This window comes from Trypanosoma cruzi, genomic scaffold (genome assembly GCF_000209065.1).
Source record: "Trypanosoma cruzi strain CL Brener 1047053516611 genomic scaffold, whole genome shotgun sequence".
Taxonomy (NCBI): domain Eukaryota; phylum Euglenozoa; class Kinetoplastea; order Trypanosomatida; family Trypanosomatidae; genus Trypanosoma; species Trypanosoma cruzi.
The window spans coordinates 35,850-56,713 of record NW_001849377.1 but is presented as its reverse complement, the minus strand read 5'-3'; the positions used below and the strand labels follow the sequence as shown (position 1 = coordinate 56,713).

The 20,864-nt window shown below is 57.0% G+C and overlaps 1 protein-coding gene and 1 pseudogene across 1 annotated transcript, besides 2 other annotated features; both read left to right on the top strand.

Moving 5' to 3' along the window:
- Window positions 1-20,864: part of a sequence feature (areas not merged during assembly with more than two copies in the genome that could not be assigned to a particular haplotype) that runs on past both edges of the window.
- On the top strand, window positions 1,312-11,694 carry Tc00.1047053508023.140 (dispersed gene family protein 1 (DGF-1), putative; the record flags this gene model as incomplete). The annotated part of the gene is made up of 1 exon (XM_812520.1): window positions 1,312-11,694. The coding sequence occupies one exon, from the start codon at window positions 1,312-1,314 to the stop codon at window positions 11,692-11,694; it is 10,383 nt and encodes a 3,460-aa protein (XP_817613.1).
- Window positions 6,163-6,207: a microsatellite.
- Tc00.1047053508023.120 lies at window positions 12,819-19,727 on the top strand (annotated as a pseudogene).

Below are 20,864 nucleotides of genomic sequence, written 5' to 3'. Positions count from 1 at the left end.
GAGTGATTGCATAATGGAAGACGGATTTATCCTTTCTTACTTTCCAGCATATTTCCCGCGACTCGCCACGGCGTGGGCAGCCGTGCGGTGTTGCGTTTCAACATTCATCCTGCTCGTTTTTTTCTGGCGCTCTTCTGTGGTTGTATTTGCCCCTAAATGCTTTTTTTATTTTTTTGTGGCCGTGGGCAGACACACGAGACAGTTACACGATATAGTTATTGCAGTGTAGTTGGTTGCTCCTCTTGTACTCTGTGCTGGCGGTTGCGTGTGGGTGCTTCTCCCTCGTTGTGTTTTTTGGGGAGGAGGCAAGCGACGGCGTCGGTGGAATGGCGCCCCAGTGGGAGAGGGAAGACGCTGACCGCCGCTGACGGTGACGGTCTTTGCTGCGGGTGACCTGACGGGATGACGTCACCGGTGCCACATCCAACCGAGATGGATGTGGGCCGCACCTTCGCTCTTTCCCTTCTCTCCATCCTTTCAGTCTCCTGCAGATTGACGAACTGCGGGACAGTGGCGTGATTAAAAACAGGACGTCTATGAGTCAACAGGCCGCACAATCGGTGTGGACCCTTGTTCCCCGCGTCTGAGTACCGTCACCGCACTTCTTCATCCTTCCTTTTTGTGTGTGCCTTTTGCGCGTGTGGTGCCGATCTTTGTTTTGCAATGCCAACCCACGTAAGGGAGGAAAGACGCCTTTTCTGCTGGCGAACGGCGAATTCTCCACCCCTCTTCCGTGTCACCATTTCTTCCTTTGACGCGCTTGATGGTCGCCGGTTCCAACGCTGCCACGTGGTACTGTCTCGGCCCTTGTTTGTTTTTCGCGGCATCGGGACTGCTCTGTGGTGGAGCCTTTTGCCTGCAAGAGCGGTGCTAATAGCCATGTGCCTTTTTTGCTGGGATGGCGCCACTCTGTATGGTTGTGTGGGGCTGCATGGGCGGTGGGAGGGCGATGGTGTTAACGGCGTGGTGGTGTCTGCGCCTTTCTTTGTCGGTGGTTTTGCTTTGGCGGGGACTGTCTGTGGCCGGATGCCTCCGCGTACCACTGTGTTTATTTGCTGTTGTTTCCGCCTTTTTATTCCTTTCCTGAAAAAACAGTTAGAGGTAAATTGGCTTGACCAGCACAACTATCGTTTCAAGGTGTTAGGAATTACTTGCGGTATTAGGATTAGCAGTAGTGGGATAACGATCTGGCGGAATTGTGTCTCTGGATTTCCCATCTGAAGAAAGGGGATTTGTTAGACAGGAGTTACGGTCGACGGGGCGAGTGCGACACGCCACGACAGCCCTGTTGGAACCTTTTTGTGTCGGTGGATGCGGTCTGCGGTGGGCGCGTGTCCGCGCAGCCGGCACCGTGTGCGGCGCAGGGCCATTGCGGCTGTGCGTGTGGCGCTTCTTTTTGTGTTGGCGCTGGTTGCGGCGGCGGCGTGGATGCCTGCGGCGCATGCGGTGGTGTTGCGACTGCGGGGCGGCACAGTGGACAGAGCCATCACGGTGGGCCGCGCCGTGGACACGGTGCTGATGGACGGCGTGTACATCACGAACGGCGTGGCTGTTGTGTTTGACGTGCCGGCGATGCTTCCCGGCGCGCTGCGCATCGAGTTGAGGGATTGTGTGTGCGACGGCGGTGCGCAGATCCACGTGCGGGGCTACAGCGGCGAGCCGGCGCGTGACCGGAGCCTGGTGGTGAGCGTGAGCGGGCTGTCCGGCGGCTACTGCTCGCTCGTGTTTGTGCACAACCTGCCGGCACACACGAACGTGACGGTCCGCGACTCGACGATTGTGACGCCGGGACCGATGCGCTACTCCCAGCTGAGCGGGCTGACGGACGCGGTGGCGTCGCCGCTTGTGCTGTACGCGACGTCGCTGCTGCATTCGCAGCTGCGTGTGAGCAACACTGTGCTGAGGTCGTTGCACGCGGGCGGGACGGCGGTGTACGTTGGCGGCGGCGTGGACCTGCTGTCGAGCGCGGTGGTGTTTGACGGCGTGTTGCTGGAGGCGTCGGGCGGTCCGACCGCGTCCGCGATGCGTGTGACGTCTTCGTCGCGTCTCAGTCTGCGGAGCCACTCGGTGTTCTCCGTGACGAACGTGTCGGTTGTGAGCGGCGGCGGCGGCCTTGTGCTTGGCGAGCGCCTCGCGGTGTCCGACTCGGTGCTGCGCTTCGTGGGCGTCGAGGGGTCTGCTGCGTCGTCGCTGGTGCGCTGCGACGGTGGGACGATCGGTGGCGGCGGGTGGCTGGAGCTGCACGACGTTTGGGCGGTGGGCGAGGCGTCGTCGGTGGCATCGCTGTCGGGTGTGACGCTGAGCGGCGGCGCCGTGTCGATTGCGCGCTGCGCTGCCACTGGCGCGACGCTTGTCTCCGGGCTGACGATCACGAGCGGCGCCGTGACCGTGCAGTGCAACCGTGCCGGCGGCCGGGTGCTGCGGAGCAGCGGCGACTACCGCTTGGCCGGTCTGCCCTCCGTGAGCGTGGTGCCGTGCGACGGCTGCGCGGCTGCGCTGGCGTGCTTCGATGCGCTGACGGCGTCGTTCTCCGACTGCGTGTGCAGCTGCCGTGCCGGCGGTTTGGGCGAGGCGTGCCTGCCGTTCGACGTGCCGCCTGCGAGGGCCGGTGGTGGTGCGCAGGACTGCGTGAGTGGCGTGACGCTGACGGAGTCGGTGACGGTTGGCGGTGGGCGTGCGACGGCGTGCTTCGACTCGGTGGTGTTCAGCGGGCCGATCACTGTGGCGGTGGACCTGCGCTCGATGGACGCGTTCGCTGACGCGCTGAACGTGACGCTGCGCCACTGCGTGCTTGCGGGTGGCGCACAGCTGCGGATTGGTGGCCTCAGCGAGAGCACGGCGCGCCTGATGCCCCACGCCCTCGTCAACATGACGAACGTGACGTCGCTGGAGGGCACGATTGTGCTGCATGGCGCGATGCCGCTGCACTCGAGTGTGCTGCTGGCGAACTCAACGCTGCGCGCGACGGTTGGCGGGTCGCAGTACGTGCCGACGACTCCTGGCCATGCGGGATATCGGTGTGGCCCCGCGCTTGTCCTGGACGGTGTCCGGCTTCTGTCGACGCGGTTTGTCATGACGCGGTCGACGCTGGTGTGTGGCGGGGGCTCGTGCGCTGCGATCCTCGTGGAGCGCGGTCTCGACGTGAACCTGTCCAGCGTTTTCTACATGGACAACTGCGCCGTCAATTCGCAGACGCACGTGATGTACGCCCTTGCATCGGGCCTGGGTGTCAGCAGTGGCTCTGTGTTCTCCATACAGAACAGCTCGTGGAGTGCGCCGAGCAACGACTTCTACAAGGGTGCGTGTGTGTTTGAGGACGTTGCGGTGGCTGGCGGCAGCGTGCTGCAGATTGTGTCCAGCACTTTCCGTCTCGGCTTCGCCATGCTCATTGCAAACACGCTGACTGTGACTGGTGGCAGTTGGCTAGTGCACCGCGACAACGAGTTCCGCACCGCCTACGTTGTGTACGTGGCCGACGAAAACGGCGTTGCGTTCCGCGATCAGAGTGTGTGGTCGATAGTACATAACGAGTTCACGCACGGCTCGTTCTTGTCCTTTACTTGTATGACAAGCAAGTGGTCACCACCATCCGACGTGCGCCCGACCATCTACGGCTTGTGCAACGAGGCAAGGGGCTCACCTGTGACGGATTACGGAGTCGACCTCAACATTGAGGCACCCGTGACGGTGCTGGACTGTGGCGTTTGCACTGTGGACGCCGTGTGCTTTGCAGCGAGGACGAGCAGCATCAGCGGCTGTGAGTGCGTGTGTGCTGCTGGCGGCCACGGTGACACGTGCCTACCAGCTGCGGTTCCGGACGGCCTTGGACCGCTCCCGCTCCCCGATGCGAAGGACACGGAGGTCCGCTGCGTGCACGGTGGCAGCATCAGCTCCGTGGACTATCCTGATCCCGGTGTGCGTGGTCTGTGCTTTGTCAACGTGACCTTCACCGCCGCGATTGTGCTTGACCTTTATAACTTTGACGCGCCACAACAGACACTCAACATCACGCTGCTGCAGTGCGTCCTCGTGGGCCTGTCGGTCAGGGGGAGTGGTGCGCGCGTGCACGTGAACGTGACATCCTCGATGTTGGATTCTGGAGCGTTGGAGTTTGAGGGTGGTTTTGGCTCGAGCTCCCAGATACTGGTGGTGGGCAATAAGATTGTGTCGACGTCGAGTCACGCCATTGCATTTTTGGATTTTTACTTCAGTGCGAATTTTACGCTGCTGCTGCTTGACAACAGCATCGAGGGGAATAATAACGCCGTTTATTTCTCCGAAGCTGCTGTTCTTGATGGTGGCGGGATTATTGTGAAGGGAAATACGCTGAGGGCAACGGAGGGGGGTAGCGGTTTGGAATCATCCGTTTGCGTTTACGCTGTTGTGAAGAACGGCGGCTACCTTTTCGTGGAGAACAACACGATGAGCGCGGCTAATGGTGTTTATCTTTACGGGGATACCACCGTGAGCTCCGCGGGGCTGCTGAGAGTGGCGGACTGCATCTTTGTTGGCCGAACGAAGGGTTCGTATTCCGCTCTTTTGTACTTGGACGGATCGGTGACACTCGAGGGAGGTGCGCAGTGGCGTGTGGAGGGCAATGTCGTGGGCGCAGTTTCAGTATTAACTATTCCGTATTCCTGGCAGAAAATTAAACTGTCGGGCAGCGGCACTATCGTGGCGCTTGCACACAACCGTCAGGTGGACGATAGTTATCCCTTTGCTGATCTGGTTCCGTCAAACACGATCGTGAAGCCGCCCGCGCGGTTTGTGGTTGGGTGCAACCTGCAGGGCGGTGAGGAGGTGTCGTACGACGGCGTGTTTCCGGAGGACGTGGTATTGTTTAGGTGTGGCACATGCAACGACGACGCGGCGTGCTACATGCCCGGGACGGAGTCGGTGGACCGCGGCTCGTGCTCGTGCAGCTGCAAGGACGGATGGCATGGCGCGTCGTGCCTTCCCTTTGAGGTGCCCGACACGGTTGTGCCGCCCGTAGCGGAGAGAGCCGTTGATGGTGACACGAGCTGCGTGGTGAACCAGACGCTGACGAGCCTCACGCTGAACATGTGGAAGACGCACCACTGCTACGAGGGCGTGACATTCAGCGGCGTGGGTGCTGTGCTGACCTTTTTTCTTGACAGTATGCCGCTGCATCTCCCAATCAACATCACGCTCACTGGGTGCACATTCCTTGATGGGGCTGTGCTGCGGTTTGTTGGGGGTGCTGAGGCGGCCGAGTCAGCGGGCGTCCTGGTCCGCGTGAGCCAGACGGTGATGCGGTCCTCTGTTGTTGCTTTTTCACTTGCCCTCCCGCAGCACTGCGACATTGCCGTCACGGAGGTTGACGCCGTGCAGTCCTCCGCGGTCCATTTGCCGGACAACGTGAACAACATGTGTAGCGTATTGTTGCTGCACGACGTTGTGTTGACTGCTTCTTCGCTGTTGGTCAGCAACGTCAATGCGCATGCAACGAAGCACGATGCGTTTGGTTTGTACTCGTTCGGTACGCTGACGCTGGTGGGTGGCAGCTCGCTGTACGCGCGGTACTGCAGCTTTGAGGGCTACAAATACCTGTTCTACGTGTACAGGCTCAGTGTTCGTGATCACTCCGTTTTTGCGCTGCTCAACAATACAATGTTATTCGGAGCAAGCCTTTTGTATCAGCACTCCCGATTCAGCGTGTCGGATCACAGCGTGCTGCGCGTGGTGGGCAACAGCGTCTTTTCATCTTATGCCATTTACGTCAACAAATTGTGGACCGTTGAGCGGTCAAGCTGGCTGGATTGGCGCGACAACGATGTGGGATTGGGTGCGATGTTCTATGACGCTGGGTCCGCTTTTGTGAGCATTGACGGCAGCAGCGTGGTGACGCTGACGGGCTGCAAGATGGGCTCGACGGGGCTGTCGGAGCCTCTGCTATCGCAGGCTGACGCCGGCTACCGGCTCGTTGCTGGGTGTCTGACGGTTGCGGGACGTGTGGTGACGACGGCGGCTGAACTGGCGCTCCACGGCATCACCAACGCGACGACTGTTGCCGCGTGCGGGGAGTGCACAAAGGACGGCGACTGCTTCGCTCCGCTGACGACGGCGGTCATTGACTGCGAGTGCCGGTGCGCTGCTGGAGGGCACGGCGATGCGTGCGTCCCGGCTCCTGTGCCTGCTGGCCCGCCGCCACTGCCCACGCCGCCACCGCCACCGCCACCGCCGCCGGTTGGTGAGTGCATCAGCGACATGGAGTACCCCGAGGTGGCGCAGGCTGTGGGCAGCGGGCTGTCGTGGCTGTGCTACCGCAACGTGACGTTCAGCGGGGGCCGCATGAGCCTGACTGTGCTGGTCGGGGCGATGACGGGCGACGTGGCGAATGTCACGTTCGATGGATGCACGTGGAGGGACGGTGCCGTGCTGTTGCTGTTGGGCAACGTGTACGCCGCTGTTAGGTCTCTGAACATCGTCGTCACCGGCAACACGTTTTTTGACGCGCTGCTCAGCCCGGAGGGTGGGTTTCCACCGCACACGAGCATCACGATCAGCGGGAACCGCTTCATTGTCACGAGGCTGATTTTTCGTTCGGGTTTGGCCATTGACAGACCGTCGTGTGTTGCGATGAATGAGCTGGCGATCAGCAACGACTCCGCGGTGGTGCTCAGTGGCAATGTGTTTCAGAGCGTGAGGGCACCGTCAAGCGCCATTCACGTTGTCAGATCTGCGGTGAGGGTGTCGTGGCACTCCGTGTTTGCTGTGATGGGCAACACGTTTCATATGGCTGGCGCTAACGGCACTCTGATACATCTTGGAGGGTCTAGCCAGTCTTCGTCGCTGAAGGTGCTGAACAACTCTGCCGTGGTGATCCGAGGCAACGTTGTGACGATGCCGGTGAAGTACGTCATCTTATTTCTTTGGGAGTTACGTGCGGAGTCTCTGTCAGCGGTTGTGTTTCAGGGCAATGACATGCAGGGAAGCTCGGTTGTGTTTTTTTCAGGTTACTCCTTCAACATTTACTACAACTCCTGGCTGCAGCTGAGCGGCAACCTTTGCCGCGTGTCCCCAGTGGTTGCTTTTGCTCTTTTTAGCCCCACGGTGAATCTCCGTGACTCCACGGTGTCTGTGTCCGGCAACCAATTTATTTCCAGCACGTTCACGCCGACAGCGCTATGGATACCCACGGGGCCCCGCGATCTCACAAACGGAGCTATTGTGGCCGCGTGCAACAGTGTGAACGGCGAGGAAGCGAAATACGGCATCCCTTCCGTGTACAATGCCACCATTCTGAATTGCAGCGACCCATGCGCCCTTGCGACGTCGTGCTTCCCCGCGTACACGACGACGGCCTCGAGTGACGGCTGCGCCTGCACGTGCGCTGAGGGCGGCCACGGCGATGCGTGCCTGCCCGTCGCTGTTCCCGAGCCGCCGAGCACCGACGGCGCCGACTTGTGCGTGCGGGACGTGCGTGTAGAAGTGGAGGTGAAAGTCAGTTTCGGGATGTCGGTGGCGTGCTACGTTGGCGTGACCTTTGCGGCGGATGTCGTGGTGGGCGTGGCGTCGATGTCAGGGAGCGTGCGCAACGTGACGCTGGCGAACTGCACGTTTTTGGGCGGAGCAAGCCTGTACGTTGTTGGGTGGCTGTCCGACCCGCCTGCTGGCCGGCGCGTTGATGTGTTGATCAGCGGGCTTGAGTCGCGCTCCGGCGGCGGCGTGTTGGTGGCGAACCGATTTCCGCCGGGCTCGCGCGTCACTGTGGTGGACTCGGTGCTGATCGCAGAGAATCGTGTTGCGTACCGCGGAGACTACGGCCTTGGCGACGCGTCCGCGTGCCTCGTGCTGCACAACGTGAATCTGACGGGGAGCGTGCTGACCATTGCGCGCACGCATGTGGCGGCGGTGTTCCGCGACGCTGTTGGCGTGTTGGTGTTTGGCGGCGTGGCGCTGTCGTCGCGCGGTGCGCTGTACTTGGACGGGCTGTCGGTGCAGACGGCGCTGGGGCTGTGCGTATCGGTGGAGGGCGGTGTTGCGGCCAGCGGCGGCTCCGTGGTGGCGTTTGTTGACAGCGACTTCCTGCTGTGCAAGCACGCGGTGTCTGTGCGTGGGGCTGTGAGCGTGTCGGGCTCCGCTGTGGCGCTTGTGCGGACCGACTTTTTGTCGACGGAGGACTACGCGGTGGCGTTTTATTCGACGGTGAGCCTGGATGACGGGTCGATGCTGCTGGTGAAGGGCAACGTGCACGACGGCGTCTCGAGGGGGATGCTCTACGCCGCTGGCGCCGTGACCGCTGCTGGGAGCACGCTGAGCTTTGTGCGCAACCGAGCACTGCTGCCGCGGATGGTCTCGGTGAGCCTGTCGCTCTTGGCTGGGGCGCATGTGAGGGTGGCTTGCAACGACGCCGGTGGACGTGTCCTGTTGACGGCGGAGGAGTACGCTGCTGCTGGTTTTGGCGACGCTGGGAGCATCGACGTTGCTGGGTGCGACGACTGCGACAGGGACACGCACTGCTACGCGCCCGGGACGGCGTCGGCGAGCATGAGGAACGGCGTGTGCGTGTGCGCGTGCGGCAGCGGCGGGCACGGCGAGGCGTGCGTGCCTGTGGGAGCTCCCGCGCTGCCGCCTGCTGTGGGCACCGCGTCGAGCGTGTTTGTCCGTGAGGGCGTGGCGGTGCAGTCGGTGTTCGTTGTGCCTTTCGGTGCGAGCGAGGTGACGCTGCGCCATGTTGTGCTGGACGGCGTGAGTCCTGTGCTCTACGTGCCGTGGATGGCGCGGGACGGCGTGCGGATCGTTGTGCAGGACGTGTCGCTGCTGAACGGTGCCGTGCTGTACGTGATGGGCGGTGGAGCGTTGCGCGGTGCGGGGGCGGCGGTGAGCGACGAGAGCGGGCCGGTGGAGCTGTCGGTGTGCGATGTGGAGGCGCTGGACGGTGCGCTTGTGCTGAGCGGCACGTTTCCCGCGGGGTCCGTGCTGACGGTGACGGACTCCCTGCTGGTTGCCACGAGGTCGACGCCGCTTGTGTATCTTCCCGGCTCGCAGTCCTCGCCGTACGCACCGGTGCTTGTGCTGTCGGGCCTGCGGCTCGTGCGGTCCGTGCTGGTTGTGTCCGGCGTTGCCCTCGTGACTGTGATGACTGGTGGGCGGACGGTGGTGGTGGACGGCGCCGTGCTGGAGCTTGTCGGTGGCGGCGTTGCGCTGGACGCGGCTGTGTTCGGTGGCGAATATGCGTTGTACGCGAGTGCGCGCGTGGTTGCGTCGGGGGGCGCTGTGCTGCGCGTGTCGGGGGGCCAGGTGTACGCCGCGCATGGGTTGGTGTTCGACAGCGGTGTGGTGGCTAACTTGTCCGCCGTCGTAGTGAACGACAACGCCGGTGCGCTGACGGATGGCGCGCTGCTGGTGCTGCGGGGGTTGGCGTCGTTTGTGTCCGGGTCGTGGCTGTCGGTGCGCGGCAACAGCATCAGCGGCAGGCTCCTGTCGGTGCCGTCGTACCCGCGCAGTGCGGAGCTCGTGCAGAGCACGCTGACGCTCTACGGGAACGCCGGCAGCGGGCCCGTCGTGATGGACGGCACCGTTGCGCTTGTGGGCGCCGGCCGAAGGTTCGTCGTGGGGTGCCTGACGCTCAACGGGCAGGCGCTGCAGCCGATGGACTACAGGTCCGCCGGCATCATCGGGGAATTCCGTCCCGTGGCGTGTGGCGTTTGCGACGCCGACGTGCACTGCTTTGCTGCTGCGACGAGGGCGATGTCGGGGTCGTGCCGCTGCCGCTGTGCTGAGGGCGGGTACGGGCGCGACTGCCTGCCGGTGTACCTGCCGCACGTGGACGGGTGCAACCGCACGCCCGGCATGCCGCTGCTGAGTCGCACGGCGACGCTGACGGAGACGCGCAGCCCGACGCCAACGTGGAAGCCGACGCCGAGCGCGACGCACTACAGTCCGACGCACTACAGTCCGACGCAGTACGGGCCGACGGAGACGCTGCAGGTGACGGAGACGGTGGCACTGCCGCCCACGCGGACCCCGACGGCGTCGGTGAGCAGCACGCCGTGGTGGAGCGACGTGGCGTGCCCGACGCTTGCCGTGACGACGACGGCGGCTGGTGGGAGCCTGACGCAGAACGACATCCGCGGCGGTGGGAGCGCCGTCCCGACGCTGCTTATGGTGGCGCTGCCGCCGCCGTTTCGGTGGGCACGCGACCCGCAGCTTGGCACGCACCTTAGCTTCGTGCCGGTGTCGACGGCGCAACCGAGTGGGTTCGGCGGTCCGTGGGGAGCGATGCTGAGCAACGCGACGTGGGTGCGCAACGCGACGAATCCGTCCACCGTCGTGGAGCTGGCTGTGCCCGTGCACCGCGGTTACTTCATTGCTGCCGAAGAGACGATAGTCATTCGCTGCGACGCTGCGGCGGTGTTCGGCGGCTGCAAGGGTGTGCTGCTTGGGTCCTTCACGATCAGGTCCGACACGCTGCCCGCCGCTGCCAGCGCCCTCTCGGCGATCACCGGCGTTGTTACGGGTGCGGCGGCTGTTGCCGTGGTGATGGCCGGCGGGCTGGGCTCCATCCTTGAGATGCAGGCACTCGGCGTGTTAGCGAGGATGTCATGCGCCTCGGCGCAGGAGCGTGCGAGCACCGCTGCGCTGCCGTACTTCCTGTCGGTGTTCGCTGCCCTTGACCCGCTGTGGATGGTGGTGGGCAACGCGCTGCTCGCCGCAGTGTTCGGGTGCGTGCACTGCGGTGTGACGGCGGCCTTCCAGCGGTGGCGCGGCGTGGACGTGGCGACTGCGTGGGCGGCGATGCGCTTCCCGAGCCTGACGTACGTTGTGGCGCACGCGATGCACCTCGGCATTTTCTTTGGCTCCGTGCTCGCACTGGCGATGCCTGGCGCCCGCGTGCAGCACCGCGTGATTGGTGTCGTTGGCGTGCTGTACGGTGTGGCGTTTCCTGCTGGCGTGTGCTACTTTATTGCCCGCCACACGGGCGCGAGCTTTACGAGGTACTGGCAGTTTTCGAGGAAGCCGCTGCACGAGCGCCTGCTGTACCCCGTCGGGTATTGGCACCCCGCGGCGCAGCAGCGGATGTACGGCGGCATGCTGACGAACATGAGGGGCAGCCACGTGTACTGGTGCGTGTTCCAGCTGTCGGTGCTGTGTGTGGTGGGCCTGATTGCGGCTGTGCACCCGCCCGTGGGAGGCTGCCACGTCCAGTACTTCTGCATGGCGGCTGTGCTGCTTGCGGGTGCGGGCGTGGTTGCCTTCACGAACATGATGCGCTCGGCCTTCCTGACGGTGATGCGCACGGCGAGCCTTGTGCTCCTTGCGGCGCTGTGCGTGGTCAGCGCGGCCAGCCATCTTGTGCTGAGCGACGGCGGAGCGAGGGCGTACGCGGCACTTCTGATGCTGCTGACCACTGTGCTGCTTGCGGTCGCTGTATACAGCGTCGTTGTGTGGTACGCGGAGGACCGCCACTGGCAGGAGCTGCGCGAGCCGCGGCGTGGCGGGCTGGAGGCGCTGCTGCGCGATGACGACGAGAGCGACGAGGAGACGCAGAAGCCGCACGACGTGACTTCATCGTCGTACGCCTCAGGCACCACCGCTGCGTCTTCTTACCGGCCACCCGCTGCGCCGTTGCAGCCCATGGCCGGTGACATTCGCTTAGACGCTCTGAGCCTGTTCGACCATGTATCCAGTGCGAGCTGCAGCATTAATTATGCTCTTCTGGACAGGTGAAGATGCTTTGCTTGACGGAAGATTTGGCGCATTTTCTCCCTTCGGGGGTGGAAAGGCTTCGCCCCCAACAGTAACGCTACGCGGTGAGAAGGCACAAAGCCCCTCGCAGATGCGGCATAACGTGGATGCTTCTGGCGGATATCTGCTTTCTTTCCATTATTCATAGATTGACTGGGTGATTGATTTGGTGTTCTTATTTTATTTTACCGATTATCGACGACAACGGATTATCGAACTATAACGCTAGCCCGGCGTGGATGCGTAACGGGTGTGTGCGTGTGTTTTACGCTCTTCGCTGCAGCACCGAATATGGGGGCTGCTGCTCTCTCTATTTCATGTCTGTACTCAGTAATGAGGACGTGCCCGACGATGGTGGCTGGTGTGCGGGCCATAGGATGCATTCAAGAAAACGTTAGGGAAAACAATCGATGAGGCCCTTCTGTGACGCGTCAATTTCTGGAGGTTGTGAGTGTGCGTTGTTGGCTGATATGAGGGAGGGCGTAGGGGCCACGGCTGTGCAGCTGCGCAGCCACCCATCGGACTCCGCACCGAATGCGTCATTGATTGTTGGTTTTTGTTGGTTTGTTTCTATTTTTTGTGCGGGTGCCTGCAGTGACTCTCCCTCCTGTTGCACGATGACTGTATGGGAGGGCATGCCTGCCGCTCCTTATGCTTCTGATGCTGTGTAGAAGGAACAGCGAGAGAAGGAACGAAGAATTATGCGGATTGATGTATTATTTTGTGTATGCATATATGTATCGATGTACTTCTGTGGATTATTTCATTGTTTCTCTCTTCTCTTTTTCTTTCTTTTTACGTCGCTCCACACGTGTCTCAGTGTTTGCTTTGGCACGGCCACACACGGGTAGCTTGAGCCGCGGATGGTTTTTTCTTTTTGATGTCATTTCCTGTTAGACGCTAACGCGGGCACGTTTGGCAAGCATCCACTCTCCACAGCATGGCGCCTGATATTTTGGAGTCATCTCAGATGTAACGCAGGCACCGCCGCCGTGGCACTCATGGGAATTAAGGTAGAACGCGGGATAGTGAAAGATATTGTGCTGCACATGTGCCTGCTGCATTAGTTCTGTTGGGGAGGCCTCCAATGTGGAAAAAGAGGGATGAACATTGCACGATTCCGCGGCCTGGAGGATGATGATTACATGTCGTGTCAGAGTGTCAGTAACACTTCATTTGCATCTTGCGATTCTCAAGAGGATTTGGCATCCCTTCCACAGAATGGAAAAGTTTTTTTTTTGTTTCTTGTCGATGCCGCCAGTCGTTCTGTGTCGTGGGTCATGAATCGACCCATTCACGTGCAGTTGAAGAACCCCTGTGTTGTGTGGCCGTGCGATTCACATTCTGACGTGGGCTTTGAGATTACGGTGAGCGGGATCATGGTGAAAACTGAGCCTACATTAGAGGCCGGTGCTGAGCTTATGAAGGTTATCGTTATCACCTTCAGTGGGGTTGCCGTGTGTGCAAATGCTGCTAAGGAGCAAACGCAAAAGATTGTGGAAATTGATCATCTCAGTATACGCATTACCTCCGTGTACAGTTCTGCGGGTATTCTCTGTCGCAAGAACGTTGTTATTGTTTTTGACGGCGTATCCTCGTTGTTTTTTGATGAGGATGCATTGCGGTCTCTCACAAGGTGCGCCGTGAGCCATGGGATCATGAAAGGGGTTCCTGAGTATTGCCGTCCGTTTTATAAGCTGCGTTCATTGAGTTCACGTTGGTCCCACGCCATAAGTTGTGTCTTCGCTTTTATACGGGACAGGAGGGGGCGTTACAACTTTAATTCGTCGCACCTTCACTTCTACGCCGAAGCCCGCACGTCGTATCTTGCGCTCTTGGATTACTGCCATCGCACACGGGACATTGCGGAAAAGAGGGAGCAATTGGCCGACATTGAGGGTGATATTCGCTATCGTGATGTGGTGTTATTTTTGAGGCGCAAGGTTTAAGAGAGATACTCCACGACGGTACTTGCTGGCAGTACAGGGGCGGGTGTGACACCGCCGCCGACGCAGCCTTCAGATGCTCGTGAATTTGTTGTTGTCTCGTCTCTTCACGTGGACGCGAAAATTACGTGCGTGCGGTTGCCTGCTGAAACAACGGTGTGGCTGCGTGATGTCGCGTTTGTGAAGCGCCACGGGGAGTCCAATTTTTCGGTTGGGAATGTCACATTGGTTGCGGGGGGAAAGTCTCAGCTGCTACGGGCGCCGGATTCCGGGGAACCGTTTTTTTCTCTTCAGCAAACCGAAAACAATGGCATGACTTTTTTCAGGACGACGTTAGAAGCGTTGCGTTTTATCACCACATCTAATTGGATGCTGCAATTGGTTCAGCCTATCATGGTTGCCATGCCACACGTTCTGCGGGCGATTCCAGAAACAAATTGTAATGCACCGGAGACAAAATTGAGTAATTGATGTGAAAAAACCACAAGTTTTGTTTTCCCATTGATAGATTTTCATGTGGATGATTTGCGGTTGCATTTGAAGCAACTATCCCTGACGCATATAGAGCGAACATCCGGTGACTCACGTGTGGGTCTTTTGATGAAGGAATTGTCTGTGCGTTTTGGCGAGGAAACGGACGTGCTATCACCCATGAAGGTGGAAATGACTGAAGAGGAGGATATCTTGGTGTCTGCGGTGACGTTAAATGTATCGAGTGCGCTGTGGGAGTATTTGTGCCACGTTTGAACTGAGTGGAACAATGCCCTACTACGGGTTAGTAACATGCCAGGCTTTGTATCAAGAGTGCAGTCAACAACGGGTAGCACACTGATAAAAAAGTCTTTCGCAGAGGTGTGTTGTGAGGCTGAATTAAAAGAGGAGTTTAATTCCGCGTTAAAATTACAGCGGACATATCTCTTGGGTGTCGTTATTACTTTTGAACCCTTAAATCTCCGTATGCAGCTGGGAACTATGAATATGTGGAGAGGGGCACAAACGTGCGGTTTTCCTTCGGTGCATGCGAACATATCATCGTTTGAGTTTTCAACAGATCATGTGGAAGGAGGTGTATTGACGGTGACGTGTCCTAGCGGCATTTTATACTCAAAAACAAGTTCAACAAGTGACGCTTCACGTGTGAATGTGTCGATAGGGGTGCTGGAATCAGCATGGAAGGCGTCTTCCACAAGAAATTTATTGCATATTGATGCTATGCAATTCCATGTATATGGCGATGCGACGCACTGTTCCGCTGAAACGCTTCGGTTCTTGGATGCTCTGACATTTGCCCCAATGAAGTGCTTTTACTGCCGCCAGTTGAGTTCAATTCCAACAACCGCACGACCGTATCTTGCGTCCTCTTTGCAGGTCTCAGTGTGTCTTGCGGAGGTCTGTATGCAACGACTCATTTTTTTGGAATTAGATTTGTTGGGAACTTTGATAAAAAGTCACGCCACCTTTTTTGTGAACAACCTTGTGCCCACACAAGCATACCGACTGCTTTTTAGTGGTTTTAGCAATTTGGCCTTCGTCATGTACGCTTCTTCTTGTGCAGTTAAGTTTGGCGGAGATGAAGCTTTAATGTGCCGAGTGAATATGCCCTCAATAAATGGTGGTGCGGGTGCGCCACTTTTGAATTTTGGTGAACTTCTTCCTGAGCTACGGGAGGCATCACCATTGACGTTGATCAACGTTTGTGAAAAGCTTTTAGCGGATATAAGTATGCCCCATCTTGAGGCGGAAGTGTTTCACCACCGATTTATGTCCATTGGTCTCTGCGCAACTGTTTCTTCCTTCACAGCCACGCTACCCATTGCTGTAGAGGACTTTTGGGATGACGCCGTACACGCGGTAAAACGCTCACCCGCTGAATGCACTGCTCCTTCGATTAAATTGAATGTGGGCGATATGATCCGGCTGGAGGTTGAAGGGGTGAAATATGCCCAGCAATCTGCTCCCTTTCCCGAGGAATTAAGTGGAGTATTTAGTGATTGCGACATGGATAGCGACACATCAGTTGTGGCCTGTGAGAAGTACACTCACGCAGTGGTGAAGAATTGGAACGTGCATCTAAAAGGGGTTTCTGAAGAGGATGCCGTGAAAGAATTGTTGGGATTATGGATGGAACTTCGGCACATGATGAATTCAATTCAAAGGCGGAATGTGGTGAACTGCGCTTTGCTACGAGGTGGGCATTATAATTTGGACCGGACCGGTCCGTGGTTTTTTGACTCTCCAGGCGAAATGGTTTTGGTGGAAGACTGCACCTTTCTTTCCTGCACCTCAGGAATACACATGGTGGTCTGCAGTGGGACCCATGTGTGCTTTCGCCGATGCCACTTTTCTTCTTTTTTTCAGCATGCCATCACTGTTGAGGACGAATGTGCCTCGTTTGTGTGCGACAACTGCATTGGAGAGGATTTCGGCGGCGAGTCAAACGCGACCGGCGCTCAGGCGGAGGTGAAGAAAACGGTGCAAAAATTTTTATTCTTTTTTCATCGCGGTGCTGTATGCTTAACACTGCGCGATGAGTGCAGACTCACCCTGAATCTCTCAACGGTGGATCTGCGTTTTTTCACATGCCTCAAGAAAACCGTCTCTCATCTGCGCTTGCAACGAGGACGGCTTGAATTTATGGAAAAGGGGGCTCTACACGGTCTGGTTTCTCGTATGGATTTGGACTTGGATTGGACGCTGAGGCACAGGGATGACTACGCAACACTGAGCTCGTTCTTGCGAGTAGGGAGTGTGAGTATACCCGTTTTGTTGTTTGGCACAATGCGTTGCCTGAGAGGAGTGTGGAACGCCGAAGTACCCTTTTCCGAGGCTTCAGTGCGAGAGTACCCATCGCCTGTGAAAACACGCGGCTTTTCAGTTGCCAGGTGGAAGGCACTTGTGAGAGTGTCCATCATTCCTGTTGAATTGTGTCCACCGAGTGGTGGGGCGCCATTGATAAGCTTTATCCTTGATAGCACTTCGGTTGTGTCAAGGCGGGAAACAACAGGGGAGGCTTTCCTGGAGGCTCGATCAGGGATACAGCAGCTCTCTCTCTGGGAATTTTCTTCGCAATCGCGTGTTTCACTTTTACGGAATCTGCTCTCTGTGCTGGTGGTTGCTCGCACGGAGGATTTTTCTAGTGCGTCATGTGACGTGTCTGTCTCCCCATGTGAGCTTTCTCTCTCCAGCGAGCAAATCAAGTGCGTTTTGTCCCTCTTGACATTTATGCAGGGATATGGCGACGCTGAGACGGTGCCGTATGCAGTGAGGCTGGAGAACTACCTGGGCGTAGAAGTGACGTTGCAGGATGCGGCGGAACAATTTGTTTTTGGCGAGGGTCTCACCCTTGAAAAGAGAACATTGTCTTTCCCGGATTGTCTTCAGCTGATTGATGGAAAACGTGTGGATCATTTCGAAAAGGGCGAGATATCATTTTCCGACAATAAACATGCCGCTCTTCTTCATGCTGAGAAGGTGGCTGTTCTTGAAAATGGCGAGCACATTCATATCTCCACAAGTTTGCAGCCCGGTACCCTCGCACAAAATGTGACGTTTCTAACAGTTTTTCACGTCAAGAATTACTTATCCCATAATATATCGTTTTGTTCAATGCTTCAAGGGAGTGGGGTTGCCATGATCCGCCCAGGGGAGCTCTCTTGCATTCCTCTTAGTTGCCTCGACTCCACAGACGTCGTCACACGTTTGGCGTCGATTGAAGACAATAATGAGTCACGTGATGAGCTGCTCTGGGAGGAATCACCGCGTAAACTTCTTGAAGTGGCACTTTCACGTGGCGAAGACTCCATTGGGCGCCTCAAGGAGTTTTCGTTTGCAGAATCTTCGGCGTATGTTGATGTAACGTATCATTTAAAGGGTTGTTTGCTTACCATGCTTTTTGCCCCAGCTCGACCAGGCATTCATAACGGCACGCGATTCCCTATAAGAGTGCCTCTGTACATCCGTGACGATTTTGTTGAAGAGGCAGTTGTGGATCCCGACAATACGTTTGTGACCCTCCGGCACGATCCGTTTGGTACTCCCGTGGCTTATCTTTTTGAATGCATCGTCTTTGACAAGCGATACGTTGCCAATGAACAAGTTGATTTAAACGCGATTGACCCCGCGGAGGGAGAGTGTATTGTGATGAAACACGAGAATTTTCCTCGACGTTACTTTTTTGAGTTAAACATCGAAAGCAGACAACTGAATGCATTGGATGGCGTTGCTCCGGTCTACAGTGTGGTGCCACGGTATATATTTGGAGTAGAGAATAATTCGCAGATGGATGTTGAACTTGTATCTGAGGCAGGGGATTCCATTGGCACACTGGGTGGAGGGGTTCTTTCATGTTCTTATGGAAAAAAACTTGCCTATCTCCCGCTCCATGCATCACTTGTATTGCGTGTAGAGGAAGTAACATCATCGACGTTTGAGGTGAATGAGGGTCTGGAAGAACAAATGCTCCCCTGCAATGCCCCCGAAAAGCGAGAGGCACCGTGTGGTTCTCACTGTTTCCTTCTTCGTGCAAAGGCTGACGCGACAGAGAAGACGATGGAGTTGGTTCCGGCGCTGTTTATTGTCAACATGGATCACACCCGCAGCCTGTTTGTGCAGCACACCATTGGTTCCAAGGATACACTCAGGAGCGAGGTGCAATGGGTTAATCGTGTAGTTTTGCCGGCTGCGGGTGTGCTTCCCTACACATTTATTTCGTGCTACGGGTATGTGGACCTGTTTACATTTTCTTGGGAGGAAGATGGCGAGGCGTATTCTTACTCGGCCCCGGTCGAGGCGGTATTTTCTTCAAAAACAGATTGGAGCGGCTTTGTGCAGTGTGGGCGGACGCAACACATGGTTCAAATACATAAAAAGGGCTTTGGTGATCCCGCCATGCTGGTGGTAAGTGGGCCCTGCAACAGGCAGCACCTGAAACTCGTGAATTTCACGTCTTACGCCTACCGTGAGGTTGGCCCCATGGGGGTGTCGTCTCCTTCTATTTTGTCGCTGGCAAGTAATGATTTGCTGCAGCTGTCCGGAGGGGACAAGGAGCACGTGTTGCGGTTGACTCACAACACCTCGACCGCTTTGGATGATGAGGTGATGGCATTTGTTCGACATCAGCAGGACGCTGTCACGGTCGTGTTGTCTCTGGTTCCACTGAATACAACTGTGTTGCTAAAAGACAACACATGTTGCACCATCAGCCCTCAAATGAAGGAGGAGATTGAAGATGGTTCAACTGGAACGAAAACTGCGGTTCGTCTGGATGTCAAGGTCTCTTACTTATCCTTTATGATTCGTGATGACGAGGAGAGCTCGGTTCTCTTCACAGTGGAAAGTAGTGAGTTCTGGATGGTCCAACACTCCATGAAGTTAACGGCGCAGTACACAATGTCAAATGCGTCCATTCAGAGCACATATAAATCAAAAAATTGCCATGTGCTTAAACCGTTCTGTTTGGACATGACAGTGCGTGATGTGGAATTGTTGATCAATGCAATCTCCGCATGCTCGGCTCAGGTGAATGCAACACGGCTAGAGTTGGAATTATCCGATATCCTTTTGTATCAGTTTTACCAGCTGGCAGCACACTGCCAAGACAATTCATGGAAGACAATGAAGAAGAAAGGAAGTAAGGGTGGTGACGCAAGTCCAGCAATCGCCGTGCCATTCATTTCTCCATTTTCAAGGAACCGACGCATTGAAATCAATTCTGTGGTCATATGTGAGATCTGCGTCATTCCAACTTATGACAGGAGGGTGCGGCCTCCTGAAGATGTTCTTTTTCGTGGTTCGCCAATTGGGACGTTCGTTCCATCCCTGCGCCGCGCCACAATAAGGCTGCCTACTGTGCGTTTTCGCGACGTCTCCAGAAAAACGCTTATGGAGGTATGCAATATGGTGCAGGAGGTGCTGTTTTTTGAATTTCTGAAGCAAATTCCTAGTTTTATTTCAAGTGTTGTCCTCCTCCCGACGCTTTCTCCACTCGGCAATATTTTGACGCGCGACGGGTCATTGATCTTTGGCTCTGGCGGCGCTTCTTCGGAGTTGTCGGGCGCGGCACTCATTTGACGGGAAAGAAGAGGCGAGGAGAATGAAAATCAGAGGCGCCGATGAATACTATATTCCTCTCCCCACACACAAACATATCTCACTTACTCATGAGAGCGGGTTGGAAATGAGGCGTCATTTCCACACAGAGTTTACGTCTCTGAGAAATTTGAACTGACATATCATGGAGCATTGGGAAATGTGGCGTTGCCTAATATTGCGTTTTTTTTTTCTCTTTTTTATCCTCTACTCTTTGACACAAGAAACTCAACGCCGCCGATTATTCTTAGCGAATGTGGCTGAGACAGACACGTGGCGAATATCTTTTGTCGCCATTGACGATCTGTTCTGCGCCTGGCTGCCACAGCGAATTGTAGACTTTTACCCCGTACAATACCGCGAGATGATTCCTGCCGTCCGCCATGGCCCGCCGCAGTCGTGCCAATTTGCTCTAAATTTACCCACTGGCTCTGCAGTGGGGTGTGCCGAGCGTGCCTCTGATGACGCGCTGTTTCTGAGCCGTTTGATTGCCGCGTGGGGATACCGAATTGTGCCGCGCGCTTTCCAGACCAACGGGGCCGCAGCTTTTAATTGGGCGAGCGAAGCGCCGGGTCCCGTGTGGCGCCAAGCCTACATGCCACTGATGTGTCTGAATTGTGTCGCTGGCGATGTTCATCACGATTTCCATTGCGCCTCATCATTGCAACAGGCGACCACCCGAAAGGAATACTTGCCAGGAATGAATTGTAAACGAAGAGCGAAAGCAAGAGGGCAAGAAACTGCGGGACACACTGGGGAAGTTGGAGTCCCGCAACTGTCATCAAAGTAAAGCGGGCGCGTGGTATGCGAAAACGTGTGCTCGGGAGCGTACGGCGGGTCATGACGCTTGCGAATGGGAATCGCCTTGATGGGCCCGGCTGCCCCCCGCATATTTCACAGGCCCGCCCCACGGAAATGAGACATGCGAGGGCAAGCGAGGGAACACATAAGAATGCTCTTTTTTTGGGGGTTCATTGTTTTTTTGTGCTCCATCTCTTTTTTGCTCTTGCGTCTGTCACACGCACTCCAAACGCATTTTTTGGGAATGTTTGGCGCGAAATGTGCTGAAGTGTGGATGACGTTTAGTCCGAGAAATCCGCTGCCCAACAATATTTCCAT